This window comes from Vigna unguiculata, chromosome 2, assembly GCF_004118075.2.
Source record: "Vigna unguiculata cultivar IT97K-499-35 chromosome 2, ASM411807v1, whole genome shotgun sequence".
Classification (NCBI taxonomy): Eukaryota; Viridiplantae; Streptophyta; class Magnoliopsida; order Fabales; family Fabaceae; genus Vigna; species Vigna unguiculata.
In genome coordinates, this window is record NC_040280.1 from 28,184,778 (window position 1) to 28,201,388 (window position 16,611).

Consider the following 16,611-nt stretch of genomic DNA (forward strand, 5'->3'; position numbering starts at 1 on the left):
TGAACGCGATTTGATTATCCATGATAGTTGTGGCCGAAAATTCTACGAATAATTATCAAATTGACTATTTAGATTTTAATTCAAATTAACTAAGCAAATTAAAACATACCAATTCATCCTAATGTCAATGTTATATTATGAACACAACCATGGTTATGCTTCCTGCCACATGCCTTTAAAACATTAAAAAGAGATTCCATGGGTATAAAAGTTTTGCACAAAAGAGATATACTATGGAGATAAGACAGCTTATGTGACATAAAGATAAAGGAAAATAATAGTACCGTGAATTTACTGATTACATCAATGAGTGATTGAAAAAACGGTGTTCATATTTCACGTTATGCACCCTAAATTCTAACATGTAAGAAATTCTTTGTACCAATCAAAGCACGGTTCTCCGTAAGGTGGAGGAGCAAAACCCGTTTATGCCATCAGATTGAAGAAAACCGCGGGCCATGCGGGTGCACCCTAACACTCCACGTTTCCTCAACACGTGTCCAAAATCTGGAACTTCTACTCCCTCAAATTTTCGCCACGTTTCACTCGACCACCACGTGGACTTCATGCGCACACACACATATATTAATAGATTCTTCTCCGTTATATTCTCATATAACGCGATACACATTCAGGGACAAGGAAAAGAAAACAGTTTTCGTTGAGAAGAAAAAGATAGAGGAAAATGGGAAGCAAAAAGGTTGTGTTGTTGTTGATGGTGTTTCTTGCAGTGTGTACGGTAACATGCAGGCCTTTCGATGATGATCTGGGTGAAGAAACCAAAGAAAAATCAGAGGAAGCAAAGAAGTTTGCCTCAGGAGTGCAGCATGATGCCGAGGAAAAGACCCAGTCTTTCTCTGATTGGACTCAAAACAAATTCTCTGAGTAATCTTCTCTCTCACCCTCCTGCAATATTATAATATTATGCAGTTTCGTAAAAAAAAAAAAAAACTAATCTTAGTTCATTTTCTTTAGTTATATATATATATACCCAGCATGCATGTTCCGTTTTATAACTATAAAGCTACCAGTTTCAAAAAGAAAAGATGGCACCCGACCAGGATATCTGTTGAGAAAAGTAAAGACCGAACATAGGGTAATCATGTTAATTTGTAAGCATGTCGAGAGGTAGATGTCAATGTGATTAATGTGGAAAACTTCGGCAGATCTTATTGGGTCAAATTAATCTTAAGAGTTGTCGTTTTGTTCATTAGTTTTCGATTATTGTGGCAGAAGTTTCGGGGCTGATGAGGATAAAGAAAAACAACCGACTGAAAACACGATGATGGATAATATAGAAGATGTTGCCACGAGTGCCGCAGGGACAATGAAATCTGCAGCATCAGGTAACATATGTTCATTCATTGCCACACTATCTCTTTCATGTATGTCTCTACATTAAATATTGGTATCAAAATCAAACAACGTGGTCTATTTGATTTGTTTGTAGGAGCTTCGGATTATGTTTCGGAGAAGGCTACGGGTGCCATGGAAGCAGTTTCAGGGGCCATGGCACAAGGAAAGGAGAAAATAGATGACGCTTATGATGGAGATTCCAAGATCATCAAAATGCCAACAGATATGGATAATGTAAAAGACACAATGAGAGAAAAAATTGGAGATACCTACGACAATGCGAAGGAAAATATTGAGAGGGCTTCAGATAAAGCTTCAAGCATGGGTCAGAGTGCGAAAGAAAGCATGGAGAATGCGTATGAGGAAGGTAAGCAGAAAATGAACCTGGCATCAGAGAAATTCTCCGATGGTAAAGCAAGTGAGGTTTATGATGATGAATCTAGGGATAAAGTGAAAGCAATGGATTGTGGAAATATGGTTGTGGATGGGTTTGATGAGGCCAATGATTCTAAAGATAACACAGGCGTGGGAAATGAATATGGAAGGGACAAAGTAGCCGAAACTTTTGACCAAGCTAAACGTGCAGTGGAGGAAGCATACGAGTCGGCAAAGAATAAAATGACTCGAGAGGCAAAGGCTAAGTACGAGGCTGCAAAGGAGAAGGCTTCAGATGCCGCAGGATATGTCGGAGCTAAGATGAGGAACACCCCAAACCAATGAACCTATGGTTAGTTTACCACTTATTATGAAAAACTCTCTTAGATTCCACACAGTTATCATCGTACGTACATATGTTTTTGTATGTTTTTTTTTGTTTAGCTGCAGAAACAGTCGTGGGTTGTTACTTGTTAGACATTATGAAAAAAAAACTCTACTCTCCCTAATGTTAGGAGAAAAAACCCTGAAAGGTCCCACAGTTAGGTTCTTCTCTGATCTATCACGATGCCAGGTAGATTCGTAGGGACTAAATGTGTAGCTTTTAGTAGGTTATGTTATGTACCTGTAAGTGTGACGTTTTGCAGTAATTGGATCCTCAGATGAATGATATAAATTGTTGGGGCCCTTCTATAACTAGCGTAGTTTCTTATTTTTCTTACAAGAAGAGATCGTGAAGATGTAAAAGGTGCATGGTTTAATAAAGGTAATCCTCTCTTTTTAATGAGTAGTAGTATTATTTTGTTAGTGGTTTTCTTTATGGTGGTCCATATATATTCGTTACTAAATAAACTCATACAAACTTATAATTTAAGATAGCAACTTTTGCTCCCAACATATATTGCTACAAGTTTCAAACTTTCTTACTTAATGGGGACATCAATTTGCACGTCTACTTGCACGAATCATGGGAATAATCTCTAGCACACCTTATTTAGGCTACGTGTAGCGTTGCTTATATTCAAAATTTTAGCACTTCTGAAAATAACGAACGAGGATGCATGACAAAATCTTTCATGATATTGATTTTAGTTTTTCAATTTATGGACGTTTCTGAAATCAATATGAACATGAATATTGCTCTTAATGCAAAGCTTTTTTTCCTTCTTATGTTTTTAATTCTTAATCTCAAACGTTTGAATTTGTCACTGATTTTTTTATTCTTCATGGTTCTATTATAAGTCTTTTTAGTGGGAGCTAGTTGTTATTTTTGTCGTGAATTTTCTTTTTTTAATTATTCATTTTAGTTTGATCAATCAATGAAAATCTGTGTTATCCCACCTCTTGGAATGACAGAATAGATGCATAAACCAAACCATGAAATTAGTAAGTTCTCATGAAATTAGTAAGTAACAAGAACCTTTAACTTTGATATATTCTTATAGGAAAAAATGTAACCTTTTTTAATCAAGTTAAATACGATTTTAAAATATTGTAGTTCCGTGACAATCTAGAATTGAATAAAGATTTCATTTTTAGTGTATTATAACTGAAACGAATATCTGCTCCGTGAAAATAGCTTCAATTTTTCTTCAGAAAAATAAATCTATTATATTTGTCTCTCTTTGCCACCAGTAAATTTAGGAAAGGTGGAGCCAATTTTAATTAAATTCCATTTAATGCAAGAAATACAATATATTTTTATTTACTCTATGACTAGAAACCCATATTAGAAAAATAAATTCTATCTATATGAAAAAAAAATGCAGTCTCATTAGGGCATCAATATTCATTGGACATATGCATTGTATTATATCTATCCAAAAATTGAATTTCATGGGAAATTAATGGTGAATATGTTGCCCATTTTCATCAACTTACCTTGGAAGGTATCAGCTCTTTGAAATGGTAAATAAAGGGGAAAAGAAAAGCCTTTTCACTCTTCATATTCTGGATTTTAAAATCTAAACCAATGCTTGTACAATAGAAATGTTTGCCACAAACTTGTACTTGCTATTTACATTACATGATTACTTAGCACATTATTCGTAAGTATTAGAAACTGATTCAGATTATTAATTACTACTCCCGAGTTTGACTCAATAATTGTGACTCGAATCTCATAGCATTATATGGCTGGCTGCACTTTTTTCGTACAAAAATAACTTTACTTTCACCATTGACAAGTACGAGTTTAACACACAAGAGAGAGAGAGGGTGAAGAAGGGAGAAATTTGTATACTCAGATCCTTCTTTTCCTTGTTTATTTGTCATCATTTGACTACATCTTCCTGGTTCATTCGCGTAGAGACAATATAATACACACATTATGCATATTATTACGAAAAGGGCAATTTGAGAAAAAAACGGATATTGTCTGCTAATTCATGTGTCGGCCGGTGACTATGTATGGAATGAGTATGAGAGGACAAAATTGTGGTTGGGTGGGATCTATTTTCTCCAAACCCTTCTACATTCATCACCAAGGAAGAGAACAGGTTCACGAACCAACACTTCCATGATTAAAATACAAAAGTTCGTCAAAGTATCATGCATGAAATATTGTAATACAGCTACTTCATCACAACCACCAAAAACTCCTCCACTTTTTTTAATTTCTTTCTCTATAGTCTTGCCCCCAAAAGAGAGAAGAAAGAGGTGACAAACTGAGAATTAATCCGTACATGTTTTTCTGCACCAAATTTTCTATGCTGGCTAGTCCACACGAAACCGCGTGTTGATTCATAAAGAACATACACAGGCGAAAATGAGTAATTAAAATGGGAAGTTATACAGCTGCTGTCAATTTAATGTATCTATGTAGCTATATGGCTAGCTAGCTCTAGCTTCCTCTGCTTGAATAATATATATATGCACATCTAAATCTACAATATTATTCACTTAAGAATTAATCTGGTGTCTCTTTTTTGTTTTTATTTCTTTCCAAACAAGATGGAAGGTAGAAGAAAAGAAGAAGAGTGTTGTAGGCTAGTCTTACATTGGGTGCTTCTTGTTATTGTGCATCCAAACCTTGAAAACTTGTCTTTTTACGCCCGCTTGAGAACAAAACTGCTGTACCTCTTGTTCATTGTGTTTCTGAATCTTCCAACCAATCTTTTCAGCAAACTCCATCATCCTATCCTTCTGGTGCTGAGAGAACTTAGTCCTAAACCTCTTCTTGGAAGAAAGCGGCGCCTGCACTGATAACTGTGCTCCTCCGGTGTTGGACTGAAACATGTTGAGATCTTCACTTGAGGATTCGGCCGGGCCTCCAAAGGCCATCATCACTGGGGGGACCAAACTCGGTGTGCCACTGCTACCAACCAATCTCTGATGATGGAGGGAAGAAGGAGAGGGTGTAGGGTAGTGAAGATGCCCATTGTGCTTGTTGGGGTAGTAGCTGTGATAATTGGGAACATGTTGTTGCTGTTGCTGTTGTTGGTGGTGGTTCTGTACTAGTGACAGTGGGGGTGGTTGTTGCGGCTGTAACTCTCCCTCGACCTCTTTCCGGTGGAAGTTGCGGTGGCACTCACACGCGGCGCATCTTAGTGATTCTGGCGTACCTTCTTCGCCGCTTGCCATGAACTCCCCGCAGCCGTCCACCACGTGGCTCCCCATGCTTGCCGCGTGGTTCCGAAGACATTCTCGGTACCTGATCGACGGGGTTGAGGTTGAGGTTGAGGTTGATGCTGGTGCTATTGTTGTTGTGTGGGGGTGTAGTGTTCTTAGAGGATTCGATGTGGGAGCAATTGGGGTGGTTAGATCTGGATCTGGTGTGAGAGTATGAGGTTGACGAGGTGCAAGAGGAGGAGGTGGTGGTGGGTAGAGATTATGGTGAGGTGGGTCGTTGAAGATTAATGTGTGAGGTTGATGAAGTTGTTGATGATGATGATGATGATCATGATGAGTGGTGGTGGTGCTTCTTTCACCAACTGTTGGAGAAGAGAGCTTGGAAGAGGAAGAAGAAGAATCTGGGTTGGGAAGGTTGTAACCTAAACTTGTTGTTGGTATCTCTATTTCCTTATCTTGGCCTCCCATTTCCATCAGACTTTGCTTTCTGTGGTTCTGCCAAGATCTAGTTTGATCTGAACCCTCTATGCTCTCTCTAATTATGACAAGCTCTAATCTTTCCTAAACCATCATCATCTTCCTGATTTTTGCTTTTAATTATGCTTGTGGATGTTCCTGTACCCTCCTCAACCCTAATTCAAATTATCCCATCTAATCCAACACACCAGACTCAACCAAACACATAATTACTACCACGCCCACAATTATTCTTTCCTTATTCTGATTTTGACGTTCTGGGTGCTAATCCCACCAACCAATTTTCACTAATCAATCCTATTCTCAGAAGTGATTCACTGATTTAACTGTATATATAGCACCACTACACAAGGGAATACCTTTATTATTATTTTATTTATTGGGGAAAAAACAAAGACAAAAAGGATAAAAAAAGCTTATGAGAATGAGACTTCCCTAGAGAGACCCAAATAATCTAAAAACAAAAAAACTCACCACTGGGGCTAGAATGTGAAGAGTTGAGGAGTGGGAATTGCACCAGCAACAGAAGAAGACAAGAGTTAAGATTGATTAGGAGATAAGATTTGTTAATGTTGGATTAGAGAAAGTGGGAAGAGGGTGGAAGAAGGGTGTTGTTTCCTACCAGCCATCCAGGCCCATAAAAAGGAAGTAGGAAAGGAACAGGGGAAGAGGTTGTTTTGAAGTGAGAAGGAGTTTTGGCTAGTACAGTGGTACTGCAAGAATTTGTCTTGCAGAAGAACCGACAAGTTCATGTTGGTACTCTCCCACAACCTGCACCCTGGTCCGGTTTTTAATCATTGCTCTTCTCACACAATCTCTCCAATACCCTTCCAACGAATGTGTGTCCCAAAGCAGCACAAATTAAAGGGAGAGGAGACACAGATCCTACAATAAACCTTCTTATATGCACATGCAAATCAGAATGAGATAATTTATTGAAGATAATGATGAACAGAATCCAAGAGGATTAGAGGAAATTAAAGGTTGCTGGGCCAGTACTAGAACATAGACACACAAAGGCTTGTCTTGTTGTGGTGTGGGAGAATCTTTGTGTTGAAGACAAGGGTGTTTGGCTGGGTGGTGGTGCATTATGTGCAGCCCACTATTTAGTTGGACCAATGCCTGACTTGTTTCACGATGCAATTGATGCCTTATTTGCTACCTTTGTTAGCATCTTCTTTCACATTTCTCTTTCAGGCATCAATTTGTGCTCGTTTACTTTCTAGTACACTCTCTCCTTCCCCACTACTGCCATCAAAAACACCACCCCCCAAATATTATTCACTTTTCCATCCTTCTAAACCATCCTTTCTTTCTTTCACTTTTAAGTTTCTCTCAAATATTTTTGTCATGCGTATGTAAAAATTCAAATTTATAAATGATGGAACTCTCCTTTGAATATTACTCTCCCTTGTATAGGATCATATGAGTTTCAAATTCAATTTTTTGTTGAGAATATTTCAAATGATTTAAATTTTTATTGAGAATATTTCAAGTGAGTTTAAAGTTATATAATTTAATAACACCAACTTATATCCAAATAACAAATGAATTTTCATTTTTCGATGATTTTTCTGTGTTGTTTTCCTATTGTGTTTTCTGAATACATTGATGGTCGTTCATTTTGAATTTTTAAAATATATTAAAAAGATTTTTAAAAATAACAATACAATTTAATTTTAATGTTCAGCATAAGACATAATAAATATATTTTAGTTTAATAGATTATAAGAGAATTTAAGATGGATGGTCGGATTAACCTTTAATTGGGAAATCAAACAAATTTTAATTATAAAATTTATCTTATTTGATTTTTAAATCATTGGTTTTAACTTCCTTTATTTTTCATTCTGAAGTGCATTCCTCACTCTAAAAAAAATAGTATTTTCCTGATATATTGATATAAAGGAGTGATATGTTTTTTTTATGATTTCTTGTGATGGGGTTTTGCCCCAACTTTAACCCAAAAAAAATGTTTATCAGTTACGATATTAGGTAGTGTGTAATACATATTCTTTTCAACGGATGATTTGGCTTAAGCAAATTATAAAGTTAAAGTTTGTAAAATATGCAATATACCAAAAGTAAATAAAAGCAGAAGCGGAATCACATGGTACAAGTAATATGGTCTAAGTTAGTTTAAAATAATTTTATATTTCCTTAAATATGAGTTTATGTGGAGGGCTTTTTTTATAAAAAAAAAAATCCTTAAGAATAAACCTCTTTTAAATTCTAATTAGACCCTAGGAAATATCGTTGTCAATGATTCGTAATATAAGGGGAAAATATGCGATGAAATCTGTTGAGTGAACTGGAATAAGAAAAAAGTTGTCAACTAATTGATCTTTGGAGATGCTATTTGATTTTATTTACATTTTAGGTAAGGAAAGAAAGTTAAGGCTTTTCACAACATTTTATAAATTATAGTTTTTCAAAACCTAAAATAAGTTGATTCGAACAAGTTAATTTTGGTAAAAATAAAATATACATAAAATTCTTCCAATAAAATAACTAAAAGGCTCAGTTTTCAGATATAAAATTATCTCAAAACAACCCAACTCATCTGACGCTAATTAATCTCTTATATATTAATATGTTTAAATTGACCTTTTTTGATAAATAAGCTTAATTAATCCAGATTGGAAACTTCAATTTGTAGTGATTATGTTTAGATATCTTTTAAGAAAATGGAAAAAGAAAACATAAAATCGGTCAATATCACCCTTTGACAAGTCCTTCTCATTACCTCAAATAACATCCAATCCTATTTTATTTTATAATACTTCAGTTTTTGTATCTATCTTTTTTTATTTATTTTTTTTCATTAGCCCATTTGCTAATTTATTATTAATTATTTTCTGTCGTTTCTTTCTCTTATATCCCTTTCTCCCTAAGATGTATATATTTCGATAGAGATTGAAAAAATCTTTTTGGAATAACATGATGACATTGCATGCCATGCCAAACTTTGTTGAGAGAAAAAAGAGTACGTGTTTTTTTTTTTTTTTTTGAATCATTGATTTGAAAAGTAATCATATATAGAAATCTATGGTAGAGAAGTAAAGTTATTATTGTTGTTATTTTAATGCATCTCTAACCTTTTTCCATGCATATAAGCATGAGATGAATATAATATCACGTAACATCAACTCAAACACGTAGGAATCATATCTTATCGTACTTGTTTAAATAAAAGGAATTACGGAACTTAAATAATTGTCACTTCTCAAAAGAGTATATAACTACTTGTGCAAAGTAATTAAATAACATTTTTTTTTTCTTGAAATTTTTAAGGAAGACGAACTTAACAAAAGCTATTTCATAAAAAAGCTTTTTGCTTTTATTTAATTGTTACAAAAATAAAAAGAAAAGTTATCAATCTTGGGGAGAGTGATCAAATCAAATGGGAGAAGAAAGGAAAGGAGAAAATAAATTAGTTTTATAAATTAAATAGCAACTAAGTACGTGTACCACAACGATATTTTAACTTTAAATAGATACAGATTAAAAATAATACTTAAAATTGGAAAAATTAAATACAGGAATATTTATTATTGAGTGGAGTTAGAACATGATCACAAGTTCAAATCCTCTAAAGGACATTTATGGTTCAAATTTGAGGACAGATCATGAAGGGACAAGGAAAAAAAACGTGATTTTTTTTATTTTTCTTTTATTTCGTGCAACTGGGAACGAAGGGAATAATAGAGTGGACTTCAATTTCATGTTTGTATCTGATTTTAATGGAAGATGAAGAAATATATTTTTGTAATGCAAATATCTTCATATATTTTATATTTAAATATCTATGTTATTGTATTAAAAAAAATTTCACTTTTTATGCAGCTAAATGAGAATAAGAAAAAAGTTATATAAATTTTATTTACTTATTTATTTATTTATGTATTTTCGTCGATGACCCTACAGAAGTAACAAGCATAATCTTTCAAGTTATAATACGTGCTAGAATTTAAAGAGCGGAAAAAAATAGTTTTTCACGAAATGCATTCATAGTGCAAAAGCAAATTACATTATGATCCAATAACAAATAATCGTATATAACTAAATTTGTTCGCTTTTATAATTATTATATTATAAGTCATGTTAGTTGTAATACAAAAACAATTATGTTAAATTACAAAACGCATTAAGTATTTACTGTGATATATAGAGGCTTCAAGGATAAAAAAATTGATAAAGACAAGACAAAAGGCAAAAACTTTGAAGCAAAAGGACTCAAGATAAATAAAATAAAATAATATTAGCTAAAGTTAAACAAAATACCAACAACCTATTTGTTTGTGTGAAAAAATATTAACAATACTCATTTTCCAGTAGTTAAAATTTACTAAACTGCCTTTAAATGAAAAATGAAATTCTGTAATTTAGTAAATTTTAAGTAATAAAATATATAGATGTCAAAATAATTTAATATAATGATTCAATACAGCAATCAAAGTGAAACTTGTAAAATGACACCAAAAAACCGACAACAGATCATATAGATTAATTATGAATTTTTTTTACCTAAAAATCACCGTTTTATTTGTCTATTTTAATTTTTTTTCTAAAAATAATAAATTAGAAAAAAGTATATGAGAATGTAAAATACATAATTTAGAAAAAAAAAACATTATTAATCAACACCACCCTTGATTTTTTTTTTTTAACCATGTGAATGTTAGAAAGAAAGAGAAAAAAAAAAAAGAACCAAACTTTTTCAAGTACGATGCATCATTTTTTGTCGTCTAGTTTTTGTCTGATTGCGAACTGTTGTATGTATTTATCTATCTCTTATATATCTGCGTAATACGAAGGGCCTCATCACTCTTTTTTCTCTCTCTTTCTTTTTTTTCGTGTTCAGAGAGATTCTTCTCTTTTTCTCCTTCGTTTTTTCCTTTTAGTATATGGTACAGGATAGGATCCAGCCTTTTTCTTTTTTCCTTTTTAATGCACAAAAATAGCATTCCCTTCCCATAATACACTATTTTTACTTTAATCTTTAATAATACGACAAAAAAGCCAAAATGGTTTTCATATGGCCCTGCAGAAACCAGGAACCCACTAACCAAAGGCCCAATAAACTCAGTGATGGACCGTCTCACAAGCCCACAAAATATGTATCATTCACTAGTAAGAGGCTTGTGAGAGAAAACAATATGTAAGATAAGGTTGCATCCCATGTTTTCTTTCTGCACCGTCATATTTTTTAAAATTTTAATTATACCCTGCTTGCTTGTAATTATTGGATTTTGTAATAAAAAATTATACTATAACAATTGAATTTTTACAATTTTCTCTTACAACCTGAGTTGTCATCTTTTAAGTGACTTTTCATTTTTTTTATTTTATCATTTTTTTATATTTCAAACTCATTTAAAGTATGTCAACTCAGATTGTAAGAAAAAATTATTAAAATTTAGTTGTTATAATATCATTATCCATTTTCTTTAGAAATTATATAATCCATAATGTAAATTTGAATTTGAAAGACACTCCAAAATGCAAACTATATTTCAGATTATATAATCTATAATATAAATTTGCATTACATATTATGCGATTTGTAATATAAATTTGAAAAACAATCTAAAATGTAAATTATATTTTAAATTGTGTAATACGTGATGTAACTGCAAATTTGTATAAGTATTGTATAATCTATGCTTCATGTTGCCATTGTGTTTTATACCCATCTTTTTTCATTTCACATGCAAGAGTAAAAGTGCACTATGAAAAACATAACAATGTTGAAGATGGAGGGAGATGCATCTTGTGCTAAGACAAGTTATCACTAATGGCCGTTTTTCTTTTTTAGGGATTAATCTGACTTTTCCATTTTAAGCGGATAATGGTCAAAATTGGTTGGATAATTGGCATGTTTTTCACCCTATTATAAACTATATAATTCAATATGAGTATAAGTTCTTAACTACTTGATAAACTAGCTAAAAATTGTAAAAGCAATAGATCGAATTAAAAAAAATATATATGCTGAATAGAGTTATTTAATGAGCTATTTTACAGACAAATATTTGATACTTAGTTATTTGAGATAAAATGGGATTTCAAATAAATCTGTGAAGACAAAAAATATAAATGAACTCATTTTATAAATTACTTAAAATAACTCACAAATGAAACAAAGTCTAGAACTAGGTTGTATAAAGTGGAGTCAAACTTGTCCAAACTCGTTTTTATTTTCTTAAAATAAAATAAACAAACACTCCACATAACGTCGTGCATCGAAATCACAACTTGGAATACATAAATCTTCCCAAACTTATAGGTTGGTGTTTTTTATCAGATTTTGCTATGTAAACTCACCATCTCTCACGTACTTTATTATTGGTCAGTTTTTGGCAGCTGGCAATGGAAAAACAGAAGAAAGAAATTGCTTGAGGCTCTTATTATAGAGCCAGGGTCGCTCCAGGTGAACCAGGTGACCCGCACTCTTTATGCCTTCATATGTTGCATTATTTCCCACCTTCCTGTCATATGTTACGCAGCAAAAAAAGAAATCAGAAAGCATTAATTAGAGGGAATATAGGTTGATTATATTTGAGTTCAACCCTTCTCAGCTCTATTGTATAATCATTTAATGAATGGTATGTACTTTTTTAGACTAGCATGTTGATTTGACTTACAAGTAAATCTGGTTAAATCATGCAATGTCTAGAAAAAGAAAACGAAACACGCACGCATAGTATGAGATGAAGTGAGTTTCTAATTTTTTCATACACTTGGTGGGCAACCACTGAGATTTAAATTTTTAAATGACTTTATCATATAAAAAAATTATCTTACTCTTTCATTTTCTGCGCAAACTCTAGTTTAAAAATTTTGTCATCCTCACCCCATAGAAGGTGTATTCGCTGCAAAGAAAAAGTAAAATACTAAAGTTAAGATGATGAAAATATGAAGATTAAGAAATATTTTGAATGAAGAGCCAAAATAGGAAGATTATATACCTGGTGAAGTTTTGGGATATTGATCTGTTTGTAGCTAATGTCTAAGGCCTCCAACAGCTCAGCTCGCTCCTTCCTATTTGAGTACATCGCCTGCAATCAATTGTGCTTACATTACATACTAACCTTTGAAATTCAAATTAAAAATTACCCTATTTTAAGCCATGTCTGCATTAAAATCTTTGCAAAGAAACCTATTTAAATAAATTTATATAACCTCTTAGACTAGTTTATGTATAGGAATTTAAAGATGAGAAAATACGTAATTGACTTTCTCTAAAATACTTTTTTTTTTTAAATTATATGTAAACAAATTTTAACAATTAACTTGTACATAAGTTAATTTTAGTTTGTGAAGAAAACAATTGAAATTTTTCTCTTCTAAAAGTAAATATAATCAATCTCTCTTTGTTATTTTTAATGTTCAGTTTTTTTTTTAATATCCTTTTATAAAATTTCAGCATAACATTATTTTTTCAAATATATCTTTATTTAATTAATATGAAAAAAATAGTTATAACAATAAATAAAGTATATATAATAACACATAAACATGAATTTATATATATATATATATATATATATATATATATATATATATATATATATAATTTACACTCATATTTGTAAAAATATCCAATTACGTCTATTTTATTAGATTTACGTTAACGTTATGTTGTGTCTGTAAAAAAAATAATATTATTATTATTTTTATGAATATGAGAAATTAATATCAAATAAAAATTATGGAAAGGATTTTAGCCTAAATAAAAGGAGTGAAAAAGAAAAGTAAAATAAAACAAAGAGACTCAAAGTAAAATCAATTCACTTGTCTTATTATAACTTGAGTTAAAAATGAGTTAATTCGGTTTAATTCATTTTTTGAATTAGAAATTTTATAATCCTATTTTATACATCACACATTATTAAGTTCACACGCTTAATTTTTTTTTCTCAATTTACTTTATGAAAAAAAAAATTACTTTGACACAATTTTACGCCTATTTCACACATTATTTTTCATTACAAAAAATGTTAAATAGATATATAGGTAGTGTCAACCTGCAATTGTCCTTATTTTATGTGTTAATTACAAGCATATTGATATAACTTATTTATATTAATATAATTAAAATGTTATCGTATTTTACCAATAATTGTTATAAACGTAATAAAAAAAAATTGAAGTGTCTACTACTTATATACAAACAAATAAATTAAATATTTAAATATTATTAAAAATATTATAATTTAAAAAAAAATCAATTATTAATTTACATAATTATAAATAATAAATAATTATAAAAGAGTGATAAGAAAAAGGTAATAAATGATTATTATAGATAGCTTACGAATTTATCCATGTTCAACCCATAAATGAAGTTAATAATAATTTGGCTTAATTTTTAAAAGAAAAAATCCCAGATACAACTTACTTAAATGTGTGGTGAAATAGACTTAGTTACAACTGTAGTTATATTATTTTTATTTTTCTATTTTTTCCCTTTAAGTAATTGTTATTTGTTGACAGTTATATGCTCAAATCTTTAATTACCAACAAATTATTTACTGTATCTCTATCCAATAATATATCTATTACAAATCTTGAGATTATTTTAGTAAATTACTTGAAAATGTAGCATTTTTTAATAGTGTAAACCAGAAAATTAATATTTTTTGTTCAGTACTAATCTATAATAAACTTTAAAAAAAATATGTATTACAAAATTTATTATATTATATCTACTTTCCTGATAGAAGTCCCAAAGCTAGTTTTTCTTGTTATTTTCCATTGCCGATTTTACCATACTACACATATCAAAATAAATATTAAAATATTATATCTAATTACAAAAGTAGTATTCAAAATTAATCTTTTTAATATACTTTTAATTATTCTTCTAAAATTAAATTTTGTTTTTTAATGATTACTAAAATTATTTCTTATGGTATATACATCATCAATTAAAATATTATTAATAAGATTAAAATAATATTAATAATAATATATCAAAATACTATTTTTTTTAATTTAATAAACTATTAACACACACGTAAAGAGAAATACTAAGAATACATGCATTTGAGACTCTTCTTCAATAATATAATATAATAATATATATTAGAATTTTAAATTAAAAAATAATATAAATATAATTAAAATATTATTATTTTGAATGTTATGATATCACTCTGTACCCCTTAACCCAGTATCCACGGTTTTCAAACTGGTTTATTCTGAAACTAAGAAAGATGCAAGGAAATGCGAAGAACATGATGTGATTCACATGAGTAGAACAGAAAGAAACCTGTAAGAAGTCTGCGTAGAAACGGTTGGGTAAGGAGAGGTTTCTGTAACAAGCAACGGAAAGAAGGATCTTCAGTTCCCCAACGGACACCGGCAACAACATCTCGGAAATCGACGAATACCCTATCCCTTCCACTGCTCTCAAAACTACGGACTCCGTAACAGCCACAACGGCTCCAGACAACACCACTCCCTCCACCATCTCAACGTACATCTCAGCCATTTTCAACGCCACAAACCCTCCATAACTGAACCCAACCACAACGCACTTCTCCACCCCGAGCTTCCCCAACCCCGCCGCCAAACACTCCGCTTGAAACTCCGGCGACCGTTCCTCCTTATCGGTGATGGATCCACCGAAGAAGAGAAGGTCCGGCACGTAGACCGCGTAGTCTCTCGTCAAAGCTGCTACCTGACACTGCCAGTTGATGATTCCGTCGCCGCAGAAGCCGTGCAGGAGAACCACCACTGGTTTGGAACAAAGGCGTTTGCCGTTCGAAACGGCGTCGCATGGCCCCCAGAATTTTATAACCGTCCCCGGCTCTGTCTCCACCATATAAGGTCTCAACCCCACCGCCCTCACCAGCCAATGCAACAACCACTCGTATGCTGTCACAAAGTTAATCATTTTCAGTCCCTCAGTTTCTTACTCAGTATACTACAGACGTGGAACATTACCATATTTATAGTTCACTATTTTTATTTCATATTTTATTCTTTAATGCCTCTCATCTGGACCCTTCTTTCTTTTAAGATTTTTGATTTTATGCACTTCTTAATTCTCTTTTTTTTTTTCTTTTCAAAAAATTTAAACCATAAGTAAAAAACTGAGAAAATAGAAGATGAGAATATATTTAAAAATAACATTTGTTCGATTTGAAAATTGATGTGTTAAATTATTATTTTAAAATTGAAAGAGTTAAAACATCCAAATTAAAAAAAAAAATATGTTGTAACCAAAAAGCCAAAATTGTCCACCATGTTGCATGAGATCATTGAGGAGTTAATTTAGAAGATATGGGGTCCATCTGCCATGACCTCGTCGCAGTCTTAAGATAAAATTTCATGTTACATATTTTTAGATTACATTATCTTTTGGCAGTACAACTATTTTGAACTATAAATGTCTATTTTTAAATATTTAATGTATTTATATAATCAAAAAATCAAATTTAAAATCACTATTAACACAATTTTATGTAGATTGATGCACTAATTGAGATAATAATATTGATAGAATAATTATTTTTAAAATATATTTAAGAGTTAAAAAGATAAATGTGTATTTATATTAATTTTGATCTCGATTTTTATAGACTATTAGATATGTCCAAAAAAGTACTTCAGTTGAAAGTTATGAAAGTTTTCATTCTTACAAACAACTTCAATGTTCTGATTCTAAATATGTCGAGATAACATGATTAAAGTCAATTACAACATATGAAATATTGAGAAAATTTTTTAAAAGATAAAATTGTGAGGAAACTTCAAACTTCAAAAAACAGATAATACCTCATATACAACATTAACGATGTTATTTCCATGAACTTAGATAAG

General features: G+C 31.4%; 3 protein-coding genes across 5 annotated transcripts; 1 reads left to right on the forward strand and 2 right to left on the reverse strand.

Annotated features, from left to right (window-relative positions):
• The first annotated feature begins 602 nt into the window (after nucleotides 1-602).
• On the forward strand, nucleotides 603-2,422 carry LOC114172618. 3 transcript variants are annotated; one of them, XM_028056972.1, is made up of 4 exons: nucleotides 604-885; nucleotides 1,234-1,346; nucleotides 1,451-2,083; nucleotides 2,176-2,422. In XM_028056972.1, exons 1-3 carry the CDS (start codon nucleotides 686-688, stop codon nucleotides 2,074-2,076), a joined length of 939 nt encoding a protein of 312 aa, XP_027912773.1. In that variant the 5' UTR covers nucleotides 604-685; the 3' UTR covers nucleotides 2,077-2,083; nucleotides 2,176-2,422. The 3 variants fall into 3 exon arrangements, with proteins under 3 accessions (XP_027912776.1, XP_027912773.1, XP_027912772.1); XM_028056975.1 differs by having other exon boundaries at nucleotides 603-885; nucleotides 1,237-1,346; nucleotides 1,451-2,422; XM_028056971.1 differs by having other exon boundaries at nucleotides 605-885; nucleotides 1,451-2,422.
• On the reverse strand, nucleotides 2,161-7,144 carry LOC114172601 (zinc-finger homeodomain protein 6-like). Its single transcript, XM_028056970.1, has one exon. It carries the CDS (start codon nucleotides 5,773-5,775, stop codon nucleotides 4,726-4,728), a length of 1,050 nt encoding a protein of 349 aa, XP_027912771.1. The 5' UTR covers nucleotides 5,776-7,144; the 3' UTR covers nucleotides 2,161-4,725.
• Nucleotides 7,145-11,874: 4,730 nt separating this feature from the next.
• On the reverse strand, nucleotides 11,875-15,717 carry LOC114174200 (epoxide hydrolase 4-like). Its single transcript, XM_028058991.1, has 4 exons — nucleotides 15,056-15,717; nucleotides 12,750-12,839; nucleotides 12,586-12,653; nucleotides 11,875-12,269 (listed from the first exon to the last, which is right to left on the reverse strand). The coding sequence occupies exons 1-4, from the start codon at nucleotides 15,680-15,682 to the stop codon at nucleotides 12,131-12,133; spliced, it is 924 nt and encodes a 307-aa protein (XP_027914792.1). The 5' UTR covers nucleotides 15,683-15,717; the 3' UTR covers nucleotides 11,875-12,130.
• Between the last annotated feature and the right edge of the window lie 894 nt (nucleotides 15,718-16,611).

Coding starts and splice junctions, on each gene's coding strand:
- LOC114172618 (XM_028056972.1), top strand. CDS start 686: ATGGGAAGCAAAAAGGTTGTGTTGTTGTTGATGGTGTTTCTTGCAGTG. Junction 886..1,233: donor ACTCAAAACAAATTCTCTGA/GTAATCTTCTCT, acceptor TTATTGTGGCAG/AAGTTTCGGGGCTGATGAGG. Junction 1,347..1,450: donor AATGAAATCTGCAGCATCAG/GTAACATATGTT, acceptor ATTTGTTTGTAG/GAGCTTCGGATTATGTTTCG.
- LOC114172601 (XM_028056970.1), bottom strand. CDS start 5,775: ATGGAAATGGGAGGCCAAGATAAGGAAATAGAGATACCAACAACAAGT.
- LOC114174200 (XM_028058991.1), bottom strand. CDS start 15,682: ATGATTAACTTTGTGACAGCATACGAGTGGTTGTTGCATTGGCTGGTG. Junction 12,840..15,055: donor TCTACGCAGACTTCTTACAG/GTTTCTTTCTGT, acceptor AATTGATTGCAG/GCGATGTACTCAAATAGGAA. Junction 12,654..12,749: donor ATATCCCAAAACTTCACCAG/GTATATAATCTT, acceptor TTTTCTTTGCAG/CGAATACACCTTCTATGGGG.